Raw genomic sequence first — 24,411 nt, 5'->3', positions numbered from 1 at the left:
GTGGGGTCGGACTGGATGACCCTCAGGGGGTCCCTTCCAACCCTAACAGTTCTGTAATTCTGTAAGAAAACAAGGACAGTATAGCTAATTCACTTTCAAAATAATAACAATTTTTTAAAAGAGAATATTTGGTTAGTGTAGCTGGAAAAAGTAAAAATGGCCATTGCCAATAAACAGCCTTTATTGTGGTTGACTACATGTACATCTCAAGCAACAAAAACCCCACTGAAGGCTCTTGTGCAGGCAGTGAAATCAGACAAATTCCACAACACATTTCAGATCTAATTTAAAAAAGCAGTAATAATAATTAAAAAAAAAAAGGCAGGGAAACTTGTTACTGGTTATAACATCTTGTTACATGTACATGTTGCCATTTCTTACTGGTAGCAGGTAACAGCAGTTGGGCTGAGACCAAGGCTAGTTAACAAGTAATTTAGTTTTTGTTCCCTACAAAACTGCCCACTCAAAGCTCCATTCTGCTATGCCAAAGCTCCATTCTGCTATGCCACCACTGTACCACAACATTAAGACAAACAAAGGGAGAGAGATTATCATGAAGACTGTACAGGTCTGGTGAGAATGAAACCAAGGTAAGAGATGCCCCCACTTAGCATGATGATGTTAACAGACTGAGGGAAAAATAGGAGAAGAAGGTACAAAACACAGAGATAAAACAAGAGTTAACTACATTGACCTTAGCTGTTGGTATTCCAGTTTAAAACAAGCACCTTGGTGAAAAGAGGGTAAGGTGGCTTTGTGGGTAGGGTGCTGTGCAAGGACCTGGGGTTCTGTCCAACCCTTATCCAGACATCTTGCATTACACCAAACAACTTCAAACCTTTCCTATAACTTGGGTTTCTCTGAGGCTGCTCCTTCTCTACTTCCCAGTCATGTTGTGGTAACAAGTCCACTGCCAAGAGGAAGATGTTCAACAGCTGGTGGTGAAGGCCAGGTAAGAGCAGAAAACATGACCACCAAACCAGTTGTGTGGCAATCTCAGAATTTTAATTCAAGTTTCCTCAGGCAGGTACAGATCCACAAAGGCTACAAGTTAAATACATCATGCTTTGTTCAGTTTGGTCACTAGATCAGTGCTCTTGGAGAGAAGGCTGACATGGAAAGGCCCATAGCTTGGTGAGACACGAGCACTGCCGCAGTTGTCAGAGTGCTGCAGCCTAGAGTGTGCACAGGACTGAGCAGGAGTGCCAGCAAAACTGCATGTGGGGCCTGAAGAGCTGGAAAGAACACCACCAGGGGGTGGGCAATGAAGACCCATCCCTCCCTGGTTTCAAAGACAGCAGGAGGTCCAGCATGGAGGACAAGGAATGCCAAAGCATTACAATCAAAACATGCACCTGTGAGTGAGACACTGCATACAGCAAGCACAGCAGAGGAATCCCTTATGGATAACTACACACAGCCAGGGAAATTAAGCACATCTAGCAGCCATGCTTTGAAATATTACTGACAAAATGGGAAAAGGTCATCAGCTTTACCTGAAAACAGTTGGTATACAGATGAACATTTAGCACACACTAAATACTGAAATAAAACTTCCATTAAGCTCAAGAGCCTGGGTATATGAGAAGGAAGGGCAGATCATTTCAATCTTTTGTACTGATATCTGTGCCACAACAATTAACATTGCTCTCCCCTGCCCCTCCTCTTTGCTGCTCCGCACCCTTCACCTTTCAGTCGGTGCAGCCGACTCAGCAAAACCGCTCTTACCCTGTCTTCTTCTGAAACAAAAGGCACAAAATATCCCCCAGCAAGGGTTTCTCCCAATATTTCTTTCATTTGTTCCTTCTGTGTCTTCTGTCTTCAGGCTTCCTTAAAAACGTAATTCCTATTTCTGTCACATCATCCCCCTTCAGCCTGTCCTGGAGGAAGGAAACTTCCGCTGCTAAGTGAACCTGGAAAGAATCAGGTCTGATCAGTTAAACAAAGAAATGCCCAGTTTTCCACCCTCCTCTGGCATAATGAGCTTTTTCTCTCTCTTACCACAAGAGGACCCCCTTTCTCAGGTTTCATAGGAAACAGATATCTAAATTGTTTTAAAATAGCTTTCCCAACTAAGCTAATACAAAGAAAGTTTATAGACACTGGATTTTATATAGCTCATTACCCTTCTCCTCAGTGCTTTGCTTTCTTCTGAGACCCTACATTGCATACCTGATGATTTTGTGATCACAGAATTTCCTAGTCATGTACTAAGACTTTTGATATAATACTTTTGTTACTTAGTCTTGTATTAGATACTATAATTCTGAGGCTGATGTATGTACATAACACCGCAGGGTTGAGTTTCTTGTCGGTTGAAATATAAGATCTATGCCAAATCGGATATTCACAAAAAACATAAAGCAGCCCAAAAGTAATCTCCCTGAAGAAGTTCTACAGGTCAGAAATTTTCAAATTATGCCCTTTATTTATTTCTTTGCAAAACCTTAAACTTTAGAACAAAATTTGGATTGCCATCTGATACACTTCTGATGCTTTGGTTTTAACATTATACTCATCCACACTTGGTTCTCTCTCTCAGCAGATACCACGGTAACCTGAGAATATTATTTTTCTTGACATGTTTGGAAAGAATCAGGAATGACTATTACTGGCTACAGCTGTGCAGAGAAGTGTGATAGGCTCCAGGAGCAGTGGAGGAAACCAACATGCCCCTCTGTCCTTCCACTTTAAGTGTTACCTCTCTTCCTGATCCCACCTGGCTTTTGCACCCAAGTCAGCCACTGAACAGACTGAACAGCCAGGCAGGGACAGTGTGGAGGTGAGATAATCCATGTGCTTCTCTACCTCAGGATCAGCCTTGTCCTCTTTAATCTAGATATAGACTTTTAACCCGAGAGGTTAAACAATACTGTATTTCCTGCTTTTATCTGAACAAATGATTTTGTTTTCCTGTGTTCTGTGAATTAACAAAGAATGGAGGAAACAGATGTGCACTTCCTTACCATTTCCAAGGCACCTCGAATCACCCCACAGAGGAGGTTACAATAGCAAAGTGATGCTCGTTCCGCTGGCAGCTCCTCCACAAAGTCCACCAGTGGGTTTTTGTCCAGGATTAAGGAGAATTCATTCCCTGTGACACTATTGCAGCTCACACTAGGGGTGACCCCAAGGTACATCTTGAAAGCAACCTGCAAAAGAATGAAACTCTGCTGCTTAAAAGTGTCACGTGCAAAGCAGAGGTGAAACTTTAGAAAGAAGCATCCTGTAGACCAATTTTACCCCAGGAAATACGGGGGGAGAGCCAGACAGGCTAGAAATCAAAGTACATTTGTCTCTTCTGTGATCAGCTTGAGCCAGCAATGCAAATCTAAAGCTATGTAATGCTCCAGGAAAACACAACAGAGAGCCGTTCTTCTTTGAAGTTGCTACATTTACAACCCCACACAAAGTGGCTTTACTGTTATTTATTTACTCGTCTGCTTTCAGTCATGTCATACTCCCTTGGGACCATTAGCATCTATATTAAGTCATTCACTACCTCACCGGCAACTTTTATAATCACGGCTCAAGATCTCACGCAACTCTGATCTCTCCATCTGCAGTCACTTAAGAAAACAAACAGCCCACCAAGAACAAGACTTCCAAGACTGCGAACTTAGCTGGTTACACAGAGCACTGCCTGCTTTCTTTCCTCGGCGTGTGAATGCTGCTGGGGATGTGCCACATCTGGCCTGCCAGCGCTCTGCAGCGGTGACATCACGGCGTTATCTCGGCAGGGCGGGGGCAGGCGGAGGGAGAGCGGCGGGCTGCGCCTCCTCGGGAGAGCTCTGCCCCGCCGCACGCCGCTGCCAACGGAGAGAAACCGTCCCGATTTTCACCTCCGTAGTGAGTACCAGAGATGGATGCATTCCAAACAATCCTGAAGTTCTTTATGAACCGGAAAACCGCTATAGGTTACAGTTTTATGGCGCTGCTGACAATGGGAGGTGAACGTGTGTTTTCTCTTGTTGCTTTCAGATGCCCTTGCAGCAATGAAAACTTCAGGTACGGTTTAGTATTTCTCTTCTCGCCAGCTCTTGTTTTGCTGGTTATTGGATACTTCTTGAACAGCAAAACCTGGAAACTCTTTACAGGCTGCTGGGTGAATCCCAGGAAAATATTCCCCAGAGGGAATATCTGCCATTTCTTTTACGTCTTTGGACAAATCACTTTAAATGCTCTGGTAGCCCCAGTGATGTGGCTCTCCGTGGCTTTGCTCAACGGGACTTTTTACGAATGTGCCATGAGTGGCTTGAAAAATCCTGCCTACTTACAAGCAGTTTGCCACAGCAAATCGGAGAACTGCTTTGAAGAGCTACACAAGGTAGCCTGTGACAAAAGCTCCCTGCCCTTTTCAGAGAGTGATGAACTGAAAAGAACACTTCAAGCACAGTCCCAGGTAAGAAAAATGATAAACAAAGAGCATTATCCAAACTGTACTGCAGCTGTGATTTATCTGTGGAAGATCCTGATGTCAGAAGTTTTGTTAAAACTGTTGGCTTCATGTAAACAATGTTTTGGCAGCCTTGCAAAATACAACCAATCCATCCTTTGGTTCAGTTTGAGCTGTTCCCTATTTTTTAGGGGTCCTCACTTGTGGTGGGGTCAATAAGACCAGAAAACCTAAAGCTTTCTTCCTGAATGGAGATTGCTCTAAGGAGGGGGAAAAAAACCCCAACTGGTTTGTTTAGGAGGCTGATGTCACCCCATTAAAGGGGTCTGTCCTATTAAAATCTCATGCCACACTGTCACATTTTAAATCATTCTGATAACTGTGGGGAAATTTTTTAGGTCACTAACAGCAGAAAAATACTGGAAAATAAGATTTGTAAAATATCTTTTGACTGCTTATGTAATAATGTGTTTCACTTTGTGTTCCTCATTTTTGTGATGACAAATGTAAGCATGTTTTTGTCCTGCTTGGAGGAAGTGAGAAACAATAAAGCAAGCAGATCATGCAAAACTGAGCTCTTACTACATTTTATAGTAATTGTGCAGTACAGTTTTGCTCTGCGTATTGTAATGCAAATAAATTCTGAGGCAAAAAGTCAGAACAGTGGAGGGAAAAAAAAAAGCTACAGGAAAGGAAAAACACTCTGTGGAGCCAGCAAGTTTTTGTCAGGAATTGTATCCATCTGGAACAATTTCCTTTCCAAGAGCTGGTTATATTTTTAAGTCCTCATGCAAATAGGACAAAGACTGCACTGCAGACAAAGCAATTTATTTGATAGTTTTAGAAAGCAACAACAGATAGGGCTTAAGACTTTAAGTTGTATGTATAGGAAATACTGAAAGAGTGGGGATTCAGTTTTAACATGAGAATATAGGGGTTCATTTTCCAAGCTGCAAGAAAGTGAAAAACTGCAAAAAAGAGCAATTTCTCAAATACCCATAAAAATTGCTAGTCAGTACAGTGACTGGGAAACATAAAGGAAAGCTCTAACTCTTCTTCCATATCAGTTCCTAAGAATAGCTGTCAAGCTTCTCTGTTTCACAGACTTCCCTGAAGAAACTTTCTATATTCCGTCAGCTAAACACAGATATTTACTGGTGGTTATTTTTTTTTAACATCAGTGCAAGAGTTCACATGAGAGTTCACTCTCCATATCATCACCATTAGAGCATGGGAAGTCAGTTCCAGTTCATAAAGCCTCTAAGCCTTAGAATATTTGTCCCACACTGGACCTTTTTCCAGTGCTTGAAAACAAGTTTAATTTTTTTAACTTATCACAGTGGATTAGACAAGTAAAACCATTGGCTAGGCCAGTGGCACAGGGCAGGAAAAAACTGTGTTCACACTGCTGGTCTTCTTAGGGGAGAACATCCCAGAATAACCAGTTCAAGCAGATCTTTCCAATCTCTCCCCTTGCTGAAGAAGTAATTATGGAAGTAGATCATTCTTTTAAAATGTTCTTGACAGAATTTTGTCCACATCTGAGGCTGCTACAGAACAAAGGAGTTGAGTGACGCTGGTTAATTATGTAGTTGTTTTGTTGGAGGTTTTTTCCTAGTAAAAAGAAGTCAGAAAACAAAACATCTAACAGTGGTCACAGTTTAAAAGGCTGATTGATCTGGGACAAAAGTTACTTGCCCTTTTTGGTTTTGTAGTTCTTCATGATTCAAAATTAGTAATTCTTGTTGGGTAGTTTTATGTAATGTTTTCAGGAGTTAGAAAACACTTTACCCTTTACAAAAGAGATACCAAAAGCAGCAGTATTGAGAAGCCTCTATGCTGATGGATTTACTCTTTCTCTTCAGTCCTGTCTTGGTTTGAAAAGACAGGTGTCTGCTGAGGGATGCAGGAGCTTTCCTTGAAATGGAAAATGTAAACCCCCTCCCTCTGAATTATTATAATTTTGAAATTACGGGGCTCTCAGGAAAAGATATGGGAGTAGGAATAACAGTTCTTCACTAGGAAAATTAAAATACGAATGTAATAGTACAAGAAAAGAAAAGAAACCACTGACAGAGTCAGAATACAACTTGGCACCCTGTGGGTCAGGGTGTTGGTAGCAGTCCCATTAAATAATGGCTGCAGTCCTGGAGTGACAGGCGTGGTTCTGTTGAAGCAGTGATCCTGGAGAAGGGTGTAGGTTTTCTCTGAAGGTCTGATGGTGGTGTAGATTGCCAGGTCTTCCCCTGGGAGTCCAGTGGAGAAGAGAGTTGCTCCTCTGGGAATCCAGTGGGAAAAGGCTGGCTATGGTGTTCCTAATCTCAGATTATATCTAGGTAGGAATGCTTGGCTCCTCCCCCTGGGCAGAGCATCTCACAACAGGATGATGTAATTTTCATCAGTCATGCAGTGGGACTCACTGGCCCATGAACAGCAGATATCTCCCAGAGGGAGGATTGTTTGTGGAAGAGACAAAGAAAACTGCCCGATTAACAGAAGATAACTGCCCCACCTTTAACAGATGGGAATAGAATTCACACCCCCATTTCCAACCTAAAACAACTCCCCATGTGGATGTCCCACTAACATCAAGGCCAGCACCAAATGCAAACAAAGTGTGGTCACTTTGTCAGACATTCATGATTCAAGTAGCATTTTCACTTGGGTCTTTTTAACCTGAAATTGATTTCTTTTGGCTTCCCAGATTTTAGGCTGGTGTGTGATAGTTACCACAGCTCTCCTCTCCCTGCTAACCACTTGCTGTGCCAGTTGCCAGTCAAAAGTCAGCCACCTCCAGCTGATGTTTTGGAGAGTGTATGAGGGGACGGAGAAGGAGCAACTGGAGCAGATTTTCCAGCTGTATGCCACCAAGCTGAGTGAGAGAAACCTGAAGTGCTTTTTTGAAAACAAGGAACCAGAACCCATTTCCCTGCCAGCTTTCCAGGCATGGGAAGATGCTTCCCAGCTCTACTCTTTCAGCAGCAGCAAACAGCATTATAGCACGATTCACAGGCTAGTTGAAGAAGGCCAGAAGGGAACCACTGAGGAAAGAGAAACAATGCTGGACCTTGCGGACAGAAGGGAAGTACCATAGACCAAGTATATTTTCAGCTTTTTTATATCTTGTTAATATGGCATATTTCTATCTGGTTTTGTCTCTATGTTTTTCCACAATGGCCTCTTTCTTCTTCATCATGTCTCGTCTCTGTTAGTTACTTGCTCCAAAAGGATGGAATGAAATTATGTCTCTACATACAAGTGAAAAGGCTGCTCCATGGCACCCAGGGTTCATGTCACTGGCTCAGCATCAAGAGCTGACAGCACAAAGAAAGGAATAATGGCTTCTACAAGAGGGTTTTAACAATATGCTATGTAAAATGTGCTATAGTATGCTTGTCCTGTGTAAATCTAGAGACTGTCAACAAGTAAAGTTATTTAAAGTATGTGAATATAATTACAAGATACATGTGCTTTTCTGACAGCCAACATACAGAAAGTAAAGGTTTTCTCTCCAGGTCATTTCCAGGCCAGTTGCAGGTACAGCCTTGTTTTGAGGCACCAGTGATCACTCAAGGCTTCTCTGTCTTTGGATATTTTGCCTCTGTAGAACATTTCCCTGTTATCTGCTCCCAGCCTAGACTTTCTCTTTGTATGGATATAAAGTCTCAGTTTTCAGCAAGTTTCAGGCACTGGGTGCAGCCTGTAGTGCTCTGTAATATTGCTGTTTCTGGGCCTGCAGCCAATGTACAACAGAGGGCCTGGAAGGAAATTCCACTTTTTAAGACAGGAAAATATTTTTGCAGAAGACTGACTTTCATTTTTTTGAATATCCTTGGAAAACGTGGTGTCTGGAGCAAGAAGAACCAGCAGGTGAGGCAACTGCACAGTCAGTGCCTCTGACAAACACATTTCAGCCCAGAGCCCTGTGCTTTACGTCACTCACTTGGAATTAATCACATGGCTCTCAGGGAGTTCAGAGTATTTGCAAAAGCTGTATAAAAGGAGAACAAAGTTACTTTCCCTGGGCAGGCTTTTGTGCAGCCTTTTATTGCCAGTCTCTCTGAGCCTGCAAAGAATCATAGTTTTGCTCTGCTTGAATCATGCTCTTCTCAACAAACCAGGATATCCTGCCCCGCTGTTCTCATACTCATTGGGTTTCTTCAGCAGGTAAAAGCATCTATATACAGACCATTACTCTTTATGAAATAAAACACAAGCGCCACTTCAACACTCTGCTTAGAATTTTCTCCTTATGCTTTCAAGAACTTGTGACCTTTGAGATAATGTTTTAAAGTTTTTTCATCCCAGATGACCCACTTAGCAGCATACTTAAAACATGTTATATGCTTAAATGAGCCTGCTGCTGCTGCTGCTGAAAACACAGATGCAACACTGCCAAAATGAAAGTCACAACAGCAGATGTCTGACACTGTGCCTGGCACATAGATCAACCATTTTCTCCCCAGGAGCTTCTCCTGGTATAGCATCTACCTACTTCCAGTCTATGTGACCCTTCCTATTTGTCTTTCCTTGTGAGAACTGTCCCAATATCTTCTGTCCAGCCCCATTTCACCTCCTCCCTGCACACAAGAGGAGATAGAACACCTCCTAACAGGACAGCCCCACTGCCTGGGCCAAACTTCCCGATCCAAAACTGTCTCTCCACCTCCTTCCTCAGAAAATCAAAGCAAGTAGGGATGCAATGGGGAGGACAGCAAGTAGGTTAATGAGTTGATCCAAGAAATACAAGAAACAAGTGGATTGAGGTTAAGAGAAGGCCTCCAGTGTGATATAATAACTGGGATACAGAGGCAAAAGCACAGCTGGTAGAGGGGACAGAGTGATCCCACTTGGAGCTTTTGGTATCCTCTCTTCCCTCAGAAGAAAGCTTAGGGCTCTGCACCTGAGTAGCCCAGGCCATCTGAAATGGCAGCACTTCCCAGCCCTATCTTCTGCTTTATTGTGGAGGGGCAAATCCAAAATAAATTTCCTTATCTTCCTCCTTGCCTACTTCATGTTTGCAGGTAGCTCATGTTGAGAGTGTCTCTACCCCCAAGAGCAGCTGCTGAACACTTTGTGCTGCAATGTGTGCCTGGTAGGAGCCCATCTCTCCCTTATCTTCATTCCCAGGGGAATGTGTGACTCTTTATCTTACCAAAACGCCTGTGACTTACTGCAATTTCCATGTGGATCCTAGATACTTCTATGAAAATAGACTGAAATAACAGCCAGTTTGACCCTATGTTTCCAACTGGCACGTGGGTTTGAAAAATTTAACTTAGTCCTTCAAGGGGCTACTGTAAAAGCTACTTTCTATCAACATTGTTCCTGAATCCAGCAGCTACCATGGCAGCTCAGAAAGAGACAGAGTATTGTCAACACGGTCCAAAACAAACTGGAGAGAGAGAAAAACACCCCACAAATAAAACCAAACAGCAAGGTTGACATTTTCTGCTGGAAAATTTAGATTTTTGCATTAATTCTGATACCCATCAAAATATGAATTTCAAAGAAAATAGAAAACTTCTGTTTAATCTTCTGTGCTCTGTGCCTCGGTTTAGCCTTTAAATTCTCTTAGCTCTTCTTCCACCACACATCTGCTGCTCCATCAAACTTGAAGTCTTTGTTATAAGAATGAAGACTTTTAAACCATGCTAAGCCCTCATATGCTCTCAATTTAGTTTCAGCTGTACTTTGCATTATGGTATGATGCATCTGTCCAAATTATATTGTTAAAAATTTTTGTGTAAAAGTGAACTTGCATGGAAACTATGCAAAAGAAGTAGCTGGTTTGCAATGGAGTACCAAATAAAGGCCAAATTGTAAAGTGAAAATTGTGAAAATGTCTTGGCAGAAACAATAATTTATAGTGCATAGATAAGCAAATCAATGAATATAAAATATTTTTTTCTTAAAACCAGGCTATAACTGAACTGCAAATATTTTAAAACTACCATTTACAACTTCTCAGAGGATAAAACAAAGGTCTTTTCAGTCTTTGTGACTCCAAAAGACTAGAATGTAAAATGAATGAGGTGGTTTGAAACTTGCATCCCATAAATCTGTCTCATTTTTATCCATGAAATGGAAGAAAAAAGAATATCTGTTTAGACATGTACATAGGCTTGCCAGCAAAATGATGCCCATATAAGGCAAAACCTCACTTTTGAAAATGTTATTTGCAACTCTATGACACTATAGATTGCTTAATGAGAAAATAAGATCCAAGCAGTCTGAATTAAAAATGTATCTCTGCCCTTTTTCAAAAACTCAGTCAGCATTCCATCTCTCTCAAGCAGCAAGAATAAAAATTGTTAACATTCTGAGGGTCCTCAAAGACAGCCTAGAATTACTGAAATGTTTAGGAAGCCACTAACTTTTCAGTCCCTCTACGTACTACTGGGGACTTTTCACTTCCCAACTTTATATGCAGAAGTCATGACACCAAGTAAGTAAGTACAGACTGTTAAAAAAATGGAAACCACGATTTCAGACAACATAATAGCAAGATTAATGAAGGACCAGAATTCATCTGCTTAAAAGGGGAAAGATGGTCAAAATAATATATCTGCTAGCATACTTTTCATTCTTAGTATTTTTCCAGTCAGGGTTTGGAAAGAGGAAGATATATTAAATGTATTGCCTTCTTTTGCTGATTCCAAACTTCTCTTCTGACCTTTTCTTTACTTTCCGCAGTGCAGCACTTCAGTGTCCTGTTTACTGTTTACCACAGTATGCTGTATTACTTAGCACAGCAACCTGCTTGTGCATTTCCCTCTCCCTGCTGAGATCTGAAAATCAACATTTACCAGCTTCATAAATTCTGCCAGCTTCTGTCAGACCTTCCAACTGGCCATATGTCAATATACAGGGACCTTGTGTGGCAGCACCTTCCATGACAGGGGAAAGGACTTTTCCTGTCCTACAGCTCTGGGCAGGGGGGTGACATGGTTGGATTATGCCATCATTTGTTATACCCCTCCAGGGAGCTCTCTTCAAAGACCTCCAGAGATGTTAATTTCCTGTGTTCCCAGGGTACTAAGTGTCCACAGTAAAGCTCATCTCTGGAGCCACTGCTTTTCAGGAACAGATTTATCCTTAGACACTGCACTGTTTAATCCAGCCTGTGAGCCAGCACCAGTTTGCTGTGGACCAGAGCATGTGGTCAGGCTGCTTCCACTTCTAGCACAGACAAACACCTCCTGGTGCTAGTGAAGGTAATATAAACTAAACTAATCTAATAAAAATTAGATCCAAAACCAGAAGCTGTTTTTTGCAACTCATTTGATCAGATCAATTACATCAAGGTCTTTGAGGAGAAATTGAATTAAACATTGATTTTGCAGGATTATAGAGAAAAATTATCAACCTAATTTCAAAAGTAATCCTCAGTTATACTCAGATCCAAATTCTGAATCCCATCTTGGACATTACTTCTTCAGCTGGGCTTTGTTCTTAATATCAATTGGTTTCCATTTCTTACCCCAATTTGCCAGAGAGCCTACTTTTACATGTCCTGTTTCATCTCTTTTTTAATTCAATCCCAACTGTAGCCCTGCCAAGTCACAGGACCAACATGAGAAGACAGTGAACACCATGGGAACTCAGTGTAGAAGGGCTCACTTTGGCTCCTCATCAAAACTTGTTGGCCCTTCTCCAGGTCAATATAAGTTAGCAATAAAGCCCAGGCTTTGCAATCTGAACCAGTGGTAGAAGTTTTAAGCCCCCAGTCACTGCTTTAGGTGCACCTTTCCTCCAGTATTTATTTCTTAATCTGGGAAACTGGCTTTGTAGTCCTCATTTATGTTTTTTTTCTTTTGCTTCATCTCTTTCCATTTCCACAGGGAACACCCACAGCCTGATCTTACAGACTTCTTTGTTTTCCAAAGAACTGAAGTATAATAGTTATGTTAACAGGAGGTTTGGCTTTAACTACTTGAATTGCTGAACTGTCTTAATTACTTTATCTTTGAACTGGTTTTACTCATTCTCAAACAGATTTAGACCTCTGAAGACTTAATGCAGTTAAGTATTTAAGCACTTTCTCCTGGCTGGGAACACTCCTGCTGAAGAGTTAAGGAGATCATGTAAACAGCTTCATGATTCTGAGCTAAAAACTGTAGTAGAGTATTTGCAGCTCCTTACTGGGTCACTTTAGACATGTTTTGTTGGTATGTGTCTCAGACAAATGTACTTGAAGATTATTTAAAAATTGTTTTGCCAAAGAAATGTGAAAATGCTGTCCATATCACATTTTGCCTCAGAAATGTTACACTCCTACTACAGAACTCCTTTTAGTTTGCTAAAAATAGTCTTTCAAAGGGAGAGTGTGTGCCTTAATGTTTGTCCCAATCTTTCCAAGTAATTTTTTACTTCTCTTAATAAGTCTCTTTGGAAGTACAAGCTGCAGAGAAACAGTGTCTTTTTCCATTGTTAATTTCTCACTGCACTTTGCTGTTGAATACCATGTACTTAAGAATGAAGGTTTAACTGTAATAATGCATTTGTAAAGAAGGGAACTATGATGAATAAGACCCAGAAAACCAGATATCTGACATATATGTGAAAATAAAGTACCAATCACCTGAAGAAGAATGTAAAAGTGAACAAAAATCTGATTTTGCAGCCGTTTGAAATGAGGCAGTGGATTTTAAAACAGTGATTGAAATGCTGCTTGTCTCATCGGTTTCATTCAGCTGTCCTCACCATTTCCAATGGATCATCTGTCTAGCCCAGCTCAGCTGCTTACTGGGAAGAACTTTGTTATGTATTCTTATTTAAATTTCTCTTTGAAATTCCCTGGAATTCTAACTTGCCAGTGGGGGCAAACAATCTTTAGAAACCTGTGTCTTTGTTGTCTGACAGAAGAGTGAACAGCTACTCAATAAAAGGGAAATTTCCATCAAAGTAAGCAAAAGTACATACTCTGATCTTATCTTTTTGATTTTGTTATTATATTTGTGGGTAGTCAAGAAAATGTTTCTCTCATTTTCCTTTTTTACAGTTCTTCTTTGCTACCACTGGGATTTTTCATTTTGCAGTAAATCCTGCAGCTTATTCTTAATATTACCATTTTAAAGTAAAAAAATATCTAAGATAATTATGGTGAGAAGAGACAAATGGTAGAAGTAAAAATATCAAAGTTTAACATCTGTATGAGACAGTTAAGACTTATGATCCCAGGAAGGGAAAAAAGGAAGGGAATACATGATTTTAAGCTAAGATCACTGAATCTGATGATGCTTTAGAAAATGCAAATCTTATTTACCTGTGCAATCATGTCTGCCGTTTCAGAGTAACTACGGCACTTTCTCACAGCTGAACGAGCCAAAAAGTCATCAATGAGCCTTATGCCGATGCTGTATCCCCTGAGGAGGAAACAAGGAAAGGAAACATTTTAAGTGGGGAACTTCTCTCCGCCTCCCATCTCCCTAATGCATCTCTTGCGCTTCCTTGGCAAAACAGCTGCATGATCCTAATTGAGGGACTCAGTGACAACAAATTTTGCTGGTCTGCATTCTTCTTTCTACCACATTTTACAGCGCAGTGGGACTGCTGTTCATGCAGTTTTTTAAGGAATCATACTTCTTTAAGCATGATAGTCCTGGCAAGGATGATATGAATTGTCTGCACAGTTTGTACATTGTCTATACGTATGAACACCAGTCCTGGGCACCCTCATTGCAGTATTCAGCTGCCATAGGAAATGCACTCACACCTGATCTCTTTCTCCTCTTACCTCTTCACCTCATTTTTCACTCTTCCTTCACAATTACCTGTTTGACTTTTTTTCTAACATGTTATCTCCATTATCTAACTAGCTGACAAAAAAAAAATCCAGAAGTTGTTAGTTAACACATATTACCAAAAGGTAAGGCTTTATAAAGGGAAGGTCTTGGAACATGGTTCCAGCCTGTTACTTAGGCTGAGTGGAGGGGAGCTATGGGACAGTGACTCGGCTGGAATAAGGGTAGAGGAACATCAGAGATGAGATGTGAGAGATGTGAGATGTGCTGTGTGACTGCCACATGTCCACATCCTGTCTGCATCGTGATGCATGATGGTTGGTTGACTTGGGCTTGTTGTGCCTTAAAACTGTGTAAACTGGTAACAAGCTAACTGCTTAAGAAGGCTGGGTTTTTGGCAATAAGGAGAACTCCTTTGTACCTGCCTGGGGTCCCTGTGTCGCTTATTACTGCAACAAACACAGAGTTTTTGTACACTGCCACCAATATTTTGTATTTAAAATACTACTATTAAAAAACAAACAAACAAAAAGGGATGGAAGAGAATGGAATTTTCATAAAACAATTATCCATTTAGCTCTGACACATTAACAAAGGTCAATAACTTCTTAGTGTGCAAAACAGCTGTGACTCCAAACATTTTCTGAAAAACGGAAAGACATCAACACAAATGTTTTATAAGAATGGACACTCAGCTCAGAAACATTTCAGGAAATTCTTCATTCCCAGTTATGTGGATGTTGGCACTGTCTGCTTGTTTGTTGGAGGCCCTACACCCTCAGTGAAGCAACCTGAACTCTGTGGAGTTTCTTACTGCTTTGTACAACATCTTTGGCCAGAAGACAAACAGTGAGCTGATGACAAGACCAAAAAGTGGATTTGGCAGTGTGAAGATTAAAATTGCAGTATGTCATGTATCTAGAAACAATTATTTATCTATTGCCTAAGCATCAATAACATTGGCAAATGTGTCAACAGCATTTAGCAAGGTATGTATTAGTGACATACAAGACTACTTAGATACATTTCAACTTTTATGCCCTAGATTTGCAAAGTCAAATTAATAACAGACTGGTAAGCAGCTACTTGGCAACTGTACAGTGAAAAATACCCTTCTCACCACAGACTATAAATGTACACAGAGAGAGATAAGTACACTGTCCCCACCTGTCACAGGTCTGCTGAGATGTGAGGTTTCTTTGTGAAGCTGGGCTTTTTCATAATCACAGAGGTAAAGAACACATTGTTTTAATGAAACCTGTCATTACATGATCCAGTCTTCCTCAAAACAAAAAGATTTCATAGAAACAACTGCAATAATGAAAACATAAGGAGCAAAATCTGTCTTCACATCTTCCAAAACTGCTCTCTAGTAATTTATACCATGGCATCATTGAAGAAGCCTGTGCATATTTTAAATGTATGATTTTCACCAGATCTGAATGAGAGATGAATACAAAAAAGTATCTGAGGGATGTTATCCCTTATAAGTTTGTGAATAAATTACTTTTCTTTTTCCCAAACAATGACTTTTTTTTTCTTTTACTCTCATGGATAGTTATTGGACTACAGCTAGTTTGCAAACTTTCAGGTTAATAGTAAAGTGGTAAGGTTATTCTGCCCACTGTGATTTTTGTAAATCCATTTTGCATGCTCACTTTGCCCAGAAATATAATCCTAACTGTTCTGCCAAAGGCCTTACTATATGTTCTTGTTGACCAGCTAAAAAGTTGTTTCTTGCCAGTTTTCCATTATATTGTTATCTTTATGGTAGTAATGCCTAAGAATCTCAGTCAGGATGACAGGGTTTGCAAACATCGGATCTTCATTTTCCAAGGAGGTTATCCATGTAAAAATCCACCTTCACTGACATTTTGTGCTATCTCACTCATTGCTGTATGGTCTTTTAAAGGGGAGAGGCTCATTTGCCCCTAACCCAGTAAGGGATATAGGATATGGAATTTAGAAGTTTATATTAATAATTAGCATAATTAAAGGATCAGCAAGGAACAAGTGAAAGCTATGAAATCAGTCCTAACACTTTTCCACAGAGGATTAAAAAGCTAATGGTTGATATTAATTCACAAATTGGTGTTGTTTCTGTTGACAGACTATTGAACCTTTTCCCTGTCTTCCCTGTAACCACAGACAAAATGCTGGAACTTGAGAGATAACAAACAAAAAGCTGAAAGGTAATATATATTAAAACAAATAGCATTATGGATAAAAATGAACATTTAAAGCAGTACTTACATTCTATCTAAACAGGCATTGACATCTTCATCTTTTTCATACTCCTTGCACAGCTGGGCTACCAAGGCCCCATATGTGAGTACAAAAAGTTCTCTGCTCTGTCAGAAAATAAGAAAATCAAAAATGAAGCGAGCTAAAATCCAACTCTTCCATGTTTTTAAGCTGTTGCTCTTTAAAAGCAAGTAAAAATTAATTTAAATTAATAAAGAAATTTTTGTCCATGGATGCATAATCACTGAAATCCACATTTCAAGCATGACAGAATCTACGTTGATCCTCACTTGAGTTTTGTAAGGGATTTTGGTTGTCATAAGTACCATTTCTTGGTATACTCAGAGTTACTATTATCAGTAATTCTTGCATCTTGAGTGTATGTAAGCTGGATTGACAAATGTTGTCAAGTGCCACCCAAGAATAATAAGCAGCAGGAAAAGAGGCAATGAGCTATTAATCCTTCTGCAGTAGCACAACAATTCACAAAGGTAGGGTTGATCTGATTCAAATAATTAGCTGCTTTCTCTAAAAAAGTAAAAAGTAAATAAAAATTTAGCTCAGAACAATGAAATGATACTATAATTCAGGACGGGGTAAAGAAAAACAACAAGACAAAGGGGATGGTGAGGATTGCAGCCCCCAAAGAACATGGAGAGCAACTGAAGATGCCAAAGGTATGTCTCTGCACTGGTCCTGCCACAAGCAGTACTGTGGGGTCTTCAGGTGTGCAACAGTTTGGAGGAGAGTTTCCTTCTCTCACTGCCCTGCCAGATCACATCCATGCACTACAGAACTGTCTGTATTTAGCAGGAGTAGCAGCTGTCCTTTAAGTGAGAGATTGGGTTGACTCTTACTAAACTCCTTGGACAGCAATTAATTGAAGTGCTATAGCCCTCTGGCATGTGCTCAGACCAGTGCTGCTTTTTTTCTCTAGCCTGTGGAAAAATAATAGTGAATACCAGTAAAAACAACAGAACAAACACACTAGCAAAGTAAGAACAGCTGGGTGGAAAGTTCTGCTTCCTTTGCGTCAGAAGTTTGGAGTTTAATCAGTGCTGCTGTTTTAAAAAGTCACTGTTCAAAATCTTAAGCAGAATCATTTTCCAAACTCATTTTAGTGATAACTCCTGTTTAAAAAAATATTCTACTCTTGGCCAAATTCTCAGTAACAAGTTTTCAATGGAGTAAATGGATGTGATACAGGTCCTCTATTGCTTTGTTATTATTGTTCAGCAAAAAGTCTCTGTTGCAACAAGAAAATTACCTCAAAGAAACTTAAGCATAATATACCAATGTAATCAAATTTATCAGCCACAGTCACAATCCATTGGAATACTTTTTGTTTGTAAACTTGTAATTTTATTACACTCTTCTAATTGTTTTTCAGTGGAGGCCTCTGTCCTCTTTTCAGAAATTGATACAACATTGTCTTAAAGTCTTCAGGAATTTTTCCACTGCCCAGTTCCTGTCCAAATTCACCATTCACCATAGAGAAAGCCCTAAGGCTCTAAACTCCTGAAGAAAGGTTTGTGTGGAATCAAATCATTCAAGCATAGAACAGAGATCTCCTTCTCTGTTTCATTGAATGACTATCTAACCGCAGAGGTACATAAACTTACCTGGCATTTGTATCTTAGACCAAAGCACTTAGACTGCTGTTTCTGAACAGCTTGCAGTCTCAGAAATTGTGTGCCCCTCTTTCCCAAGCCTGTACAGAATCTCAGCAACAGGAATAGCAGCCATAAATGCTGTCAGCAACTCTGCTCTTGTACCACCAATCTTATCCCTATCCTTTCAGTACTTTCAGATTGTTCAGAAAAAGGAGTGTAAAAGTCATCAATAAAAGAATAGGTTACTCTTATTTCATGCACTCTTTTAATAACACATTACAAAAATGTCTTACTATTTTGTGGTTCTCCTGCTTTCTTCCTGGTGACCGAGACATGCTGCTTGTGTAACTCCTGATGTATTTGATTGTCAGTTTATATATTTTCTTCCTCAAGCAGCACAGGCTTCTCTCAATCCTTTCTCTTCTCTTTTCTCCTCCCTGCTCTTCTGTCTTTTGCATGAGATGTGTTTGCTGCAGTCTGTAATGCTGCTGATGCTCCTCCTATTCTCTGCCTGCACTGAGCCCTTTGGGAGGAATTTGACTGAACAGATCTGCCACTGTCCACAACATAAATAATCACTCTGTGCATAGGAATGGTTTGTAATCAAATGCACAGCTAGCGCACATGGGAAGTCAAACAGAACAGGTCTTACGGTTTTAGGGACAGTTAATTTATTTTGTTGTTTCTATCAGACTTTGGTGTTTGAAGAGCTAAAAACTTCCACTCTAAAGAATAAAAACACAATTGCAACATACTGCTGTACAAGGGAAATAAAAATTGATTGTTTTCAATCTAAAGAAGCCATAGTAGTCTGCCAACTCTTACTGCTGTAGTCTGGTGAGTTAATATCTGCCTAAGTTGGGGAAGTGTGGCTTTTAAGGCACTGATACCACCATGTTTGTGCAAAGCTGCCAGGGCAGACTGGGAGAGCTCAGCTTCCCAGAGGAATAAATCCTGTACCTGTACAGCTGCCAGCTTGTGCAAATGGTACTTTCACTAACCATGTTCCTAAGGGGTTTATAGAATTATTATTCTCTCATTCTTAACCTGTTATAACCCCATTTCTTAATAACCTTGCAATGAATATCCAGGCTTAGTTCATCTATTTTCCCCCATGGTAAATTTGGACTACATGGTAGTCCAAATTTTGATTTGCAATGAACTTCAAGGATGGTCACTGGTGAATTTAGAAATTAATCAGGTAGTTGTCATTCCTAATAGGACTTACCTGCACACACATTCCAACTGTGTCCTCTTCGAAAAGGAAGTAAAAATATATGGCCTCTTCTGAATGCCATGCTGTTACTAAAATTCTATTAACTAATAGATCCACTGCTAGAATAAAATTACAGATATTTACTACTACAGATACACAGAAGGCATTCAGATGTGATTCATTTGGGATAAGGAAGATTAGTATATTTTAAAAAATGATAGTTTAAAGTTATGATGCAATTCAACCAGGAAAAAAAAAGAATTTTCACATTTTTCTGTGTAAAGCTCAGCCATCCTAACTGCTTTTATTTCACACAGAATGAACTCGTATTGACAATTTTACAATGTAATTGCCTCTTCCATTTTTTTTTTCAGGTGCTTTTCTGACCCTGTAAAACCTTATTCCATTTTATAAGTGAAACAATTGTAGGTACTTCTCATATCTAAGTTTTAATAAATTTTAAAACCAAGGCATTACAATCCTCTAGATAGTTACTTGCATTTCTAAACTGATTCAGAGATGGGTTTATTTTTCTGATTGTCTCCAGCTGGTGACAAGCATCAAAATGCCCCACATTGCAAGAGTAATTCCATATTCCACAAAAAATTGTACTGCATTACATTTAAAAACCCCCAACCTGTAAAAGATTATAATTAGCATAATTCAACTTCAGTGAACCCACCACAAAGCACTTAAGACTACTCATAAATGAACACAATTCTATTTATCTGGTTCAGAATATATATGGATTAATTACTTCAGCCTGCATTATTAATACCATAATCATGAGGAACCCTGTGCACCAGACAGCGCAATGGTAAGGACATATCAACATCCTTCAAAAAATACATATATGCCCACGTGCACATTAGTAAATTCACACATATATTGCTGTGTATTGAGCAGAATGTACTGCATTTCAAAAGGTTTGCACATTATTGAGAAAAGGAAACTGAAATGTTGTGTCCAAATAAACTGGGGATTCAGTGGCTCCAGTGAGGGAAACAAGTCCTTGGTGGACTGTCTTGCAGCCCTGTAAAGAGAGTAGAGGTAGGCACACATCTGGCACATGTTTTAATCCTGAATATATACTTAGAAGTAATCCAAGGCAATTGGAATAGTGAGAAAGGGAGAATCACCCTCCACCTCCCTTTCTGTCCTGTTTTTCAGGTAAGAAATTAAGCCTTCAGCCCCAAGGTGAGTCTTCACCTTGCTAGGTGAGTCTTCACCTTCACAGTGCTTGAGCATTAGACTACATCAGTTCTCTCAATTCCCATCAAACTAAAAACCAGAAGCCAAATACAAAATATATCCCAAAGGTCCAAAGCACACATAAAAGCATGAACCAGCACTCTGTCTCTTGCAATGGACTGGCTATTATGGGAAAGCTGATACCTGCGGAGGCAAGTACATGATAAGTGCAACATAGAAGTAAATAATAAATCAGATATTGCCTAATTAGAAAGCCTAAAAAAAAAAAAAAAGTGAAAAAATTCTTTGAGCCAAAACAAGAATGCAATAACCACAGAAGGCGAGTGTCCTAATTAGTAAAATACAGGGTCAAGCTTTTGTTTGCTCTCCATTTTTCAGATGGATAGACCTTGTATCAAATTTTCTCTGACAGAAAATAGAATCAAAAGAGGTAGGTATTGAGGATTTGAGGTTATGTGAAAAAAAGAACTTGAACACAGGTTTCTCATATCACACATGAGTGCTTTTACCAGAAGTCCAGTGTGGCTGCTGCTCTCACCACGTTTCCAAATAAAGCAATGCCATTGCTGTCTCTTTGCTGTAGTGCCCTGCCTGGGAAGCACTCTTAGGTTGACCTGCTAAAACTTCCTTGGTTAGGTTATGTTTCTCAAGAGGGTGTTTTGAGATTTGATCACCTCCTTCCTGCTCTCTGCAGGAACCTAAAATCTCATAAATTTTCCTATAAAGCACAGCTGAATTCTGAAGTGAAATATGTAAGCTTTTAAAAAATCATTAACAGATTTTTATCCTTCCCTTAACATAAAGCTTATTATTTTTTTCATCAGTGCTTGTCCTGGTTATGGGGACAGGAACTTCTCCAAAGGCCAAAAAGACCATGAAAATTACTTGGCAGCCTGCATCCAGACTGTGACCTGGCAGCTCACAGGACATGGGCAGTGCTCCCTTCTACTCCCACAGGAAATCTGTCGTGCAGGTGCTTTCATTCCATGCTTTCTAACATGCACAGGTGGGCTTGACATTCAGGCAAAATGGAGCTCAAAATGCAGCTAGAGGAGCCACAGAACACTGGCCTTTGGACTGCTAACTCAGTGATGAAAACGTGTGTGCAGGGCCAGAGAGACCAGGATTCAGTCTCTGCCTCCAAACTTCAGATGGAAAATAGAAGATCACTTCCATCTTCCTCCCTACCTTTCCCTGGCCATTAGATAACAAAATCCTGGTCCTTTTTTTGATCCAATAAATACCAAAATCCTCTCTGTGGCAAAACTAAGTGCAACTGGAAGAACTATGGCAGGAAAGCTGGAGAACACAGCTTCTTTGCAGCACAGTCACATCCACTTACAAATAATTGAGCCTTTGGAAGAAAGGAATGAGTTTTTACTAGATCAGGTGAGAGAAGGGAGCTGAAATCTCTCTATTCTGCCATGGTTGCTTTCTTTCAATAAAAAGGAGAATAAAAATGGTTTGCTGTGTATGGGAAGATGAATTCTGTCTTCCGAACACCATGTCTTAAAAGAAATGACAAATGATTCTCACTCCTTAAAAAAAATATAAAAATCTCTCTTCTCATAAGTGAGGTTACTGGCAGTGAGTTCAAGCTGACAGAGCCCTGCAATATAAAAAGCAAAACCATGACTAAGGTTTGTTCATGGATTCTATTTGCCTCAGATGTCAGCTATAAGCATCTTTTTGCCTCACAGGCCAGCCAGCTGTCACCTCAGGTAGTGGTATTTTGGATTGCATCCAGTCCTAACTCTTCCTTGGAATTGGATAAAGAGCCTAAATGTCTACCTCAGGACCCTGGGTTCCTCTGCAAAGGCAAGTACTTAAAGGTTTGATGTGCCACCCAAGCTCTTAATTGGATCCAACCCTGTAATTTTTTCCATAATAGGATGACCCAGCAGGATCATTTACAGCAGGCAATGAAAGCAAATGCCAAAGAATGAAAATGCAGAAGTACAAAGTTGTTGTATTGATTGTATAAATTGCCTCATTCAACAGCCTTAGGCGGACTATTAATATTTCAGTGTTGGATACCACTTCAGTTTCACATCTAATGTGTTTCTGAAGTAAACAAGTGATGCTTGGGAAAGCCTTCCTCCCTTATAACCAAAATAAGACACAGGTTCCAAAAGAAATCTCAGAAGGAATCAGAGATTTTAAAATGAACTGAGGCATAACAGAAGACTCTTATAAAGTAATTTTGTGATAGCCTGTTAGGTTTATTTCACTGATTTTTTTCCCAAATATAACATTACTAGTACCAAAAAAAAGTTAGTGAAAATCCTGTGATACTGAAAGAAAATGAAGGTTCAAAATGGCAGTATTGAGACAGCTCTGGGATTTCATTGTGCTATTACTCTGTCCAAAAAACTAAGAATGTAACAAGTTCCAGAAAAGCTGTGCCAAAATGCTGCTGGATGTTTCAGCATGTTTCTGTACTGCTTTTAATTTTGTGTAAGAGTATCACATTGTTTGAGAGTCAGTTACCAGCAAGGACCTCCTTCCCAGATGGTGACTGGGGACAAGACAAGCAGGTGTCCACCCTAACAGTGCACTGGAGGAACAGGGTCCTGCCTAGTGAACAGGCAAGGCATGTGTGACATGCCATCCCTCTGTACAACAGCTGAGAGAGTCTCTGCCATCCAAGCAAACACCGAAGGTGCTAAAACTGCTGTTTGAGACCAAATTTATTATTAGCAACCCTCTCTGCAAGGAGAGAGAGGAGGCTGTACAGACACTATTATATCACATAACCAAGTCCATGTGTGCTGGAGACAGACATATGTAATGGGAAGGCAAACTTCCCCATAAACTTTCCAGCTAACTTTTTTTTTTTTTTCTTTTCTTGGTAAGAATATCAGACTTTTCAGTCTTTAAACACAAGTATTTGCATATTCAGATCAACCTAGGTTACACAATGCATAGAACTACTGGAAAAAGTGTGATCCAGAGAAAATCCTCAAGAGTGAAATGTTTTCAATTTTTCAGACCCCAGCTTAAGGCTTGATTTGTGAGAGATGCTCAGAGCCCAGGTTATCTATCTCAATATCCAGAAACCAGCTGTGGAAATGCTTAATTGAAAAAAAAATATCTCTGTGCATGGAATAGGAATTACTATACTTGTACAAAATCTTAGAACTCATAATCACAAGCACACTGTACAAATACCAGCTGGCTCGACATTTTGGGAATAGCTGATTACATATAACCCCCCCTTCCCAAAAAAACCCAATAACCCTCCCCCCCTACCCCTCCAAAAAAAACCCCAAAAAACAACAAAACAAACCAACCAAACAAAAAGCCCCAACCAACTTTCCAATGGAAACATTCAGCACTGTCACAAAAAGAGACACGTCAGCTTCTTGCCACCTACAGGTGAAACACTAAAATCCTCATGATCCAGGAGCTAACTACTCAGACTCCTGTGTTTGGACAATGAATTACCCCAGAACTGACATCAAATGCAAACAGCACTGGGATTCCAAACATTGTGCAACTTATGGAATATTTTATAAGCATATTTTAAAGTGGATGCATTCTTTTTTTTTTTTTTTTTAATCAGTCCATTTGCCAAGGATTTGTTTGGATGATCTTTTATGGAGAATAGCTGGAAGGCTCCTTTTTTCTTTCCTAGTTCTGCTAATTACTGTTGATTAGCAAACAGCTTGGCAATTAATCCTGACAGGCTAGCCATCAGTTTGATAGCACTGCATGGAACCCAAAAGGTAGGGGGAATTTATTGTTAATTTCAGACAATTAGCAATGGGCTGGTAGAGCTCACAACAGCCTAAAAGCTCAATTTTCCAGAACAGCTGAGATAAATTACTGAATCAATTAAAACCCATCAGTGGATGTCTGCAAGCATACTTAAAGCTAGCAAACAAGCCACTGAAAATTAGTGGGAGGAGAAAGACTAGTAGAGGCTTTTTGGGTGTTGTTTGGTGGTATTCATTTCAAGCTGTTGGTGTTTATTCTGCTCTG

The 24,411-nt window shown here is 39.9% G+C and overlaps 2 protein-coding genes across 2 annotated transcripts; one reads left to right on the top strand and one right to left on the bottom strand.

Moving 5' to 3' along the window:
• Positions 1–194: 194 nt before the first annotated feature.
• TRAPPC3L (trafficking protein particle complex subunit 3L) lies at positions 195–18,750 on the bottom strand. Its single transcript, XM_030236063.2, has 5 exons — positions 18,293–18,750; positions 16,396–16,493; positions 13,665–13,764; positions 2,967–3,152; positions 195–1,913 (listed from the first exon to the last, which is right to left on the bottom strand). Exons 1-5 carry the CDS (start codon positions 18,455–18,457, stop codon positions 1,794–1,796), a joined length of 669 nt encoding a protein of 222 aa, XP_030091923.2. The 5' UTR covers positions 18,458–18,750; the 3' UTR covers positions 195–1,793.
• On the top strand, positions 3,314–13,316 carry CALHM5 (calcium homeostasis modulator family member 5). Its single transcript, XM_009092769.4, has 2 exons — positions 3,314–4,402; positions 7,101–13,316. Exons 1-2 carry the CDS (start codon positions 3,863–3,865, stop codon positions 7,488–7,490), a joined length of 930 nt encoding a protein of 309 aa, XP_009091017.2. The 5' UTR covers positions 3,314–3,862; the 3' UTR covers positions 7,491–13,316.
• Positions 18,751–24,411: the final 5,661 nt, after the last annotated feature.

The sequence above is a fragment of the Serinus canaria genome, chromosome 3 (assembly GCF_022539315.1).
Source record: "Serinus canaria isolate serCan28SL12 chromosome 3, serCan2020, whole genome shotgun sequence".
NCBI classification, from domain to species: domain Eukaryota; kingdom Metazoa; phylum Chordata; class Aves; order Passeriformes; family Fringillidae; genus Serinus; species Serinus canaria.
Note: the sequence above shows the minus strand (reverse complement) of the source record. Positions and strands in the feature narration are given on the sequence as shown.

Excerpts from the sequence above, each read along its gene's own strand:
- CALHM5 (XM_009092769.4), top strand. The coding sequence starts at position 3,863 with ATGGATGCATTCCAAACAATCCTGAAGTTCTTTATGAACCGGAAAACC. Across the intron at positions 4,403-7,100 it reads CACTTCAAGCACAGTCCCAG|ATTTTAGGCTGGTGTGTGAT; the intron begins GTAAGAAAAATG and ends TTGGCTTCCCAG.
- TRAPPC3L (XM_030236063.2), bottom strand. The coding sequence starts at position 18,457 with ATGCAAAAGACAGAAGAGCAGGGAGGAGAAAAGAGAAGAGAAAGGATT. Across the intron at positions 16,494-18,292 it reads AGCAGGAGAACCACAAAATA|AGCAGAGAACTTTTTGTACT; the intron begins GTAAGACATTTT and ends ATTTTCTGACAG. Across the intron at positions 3,153-13,664 it reads CGGCAGACATGATTGCACAG|GTTGCTTTCAAGATGTACCT; the intron begins GTAAATAAGATT and ends ATTCTTTTGCAG.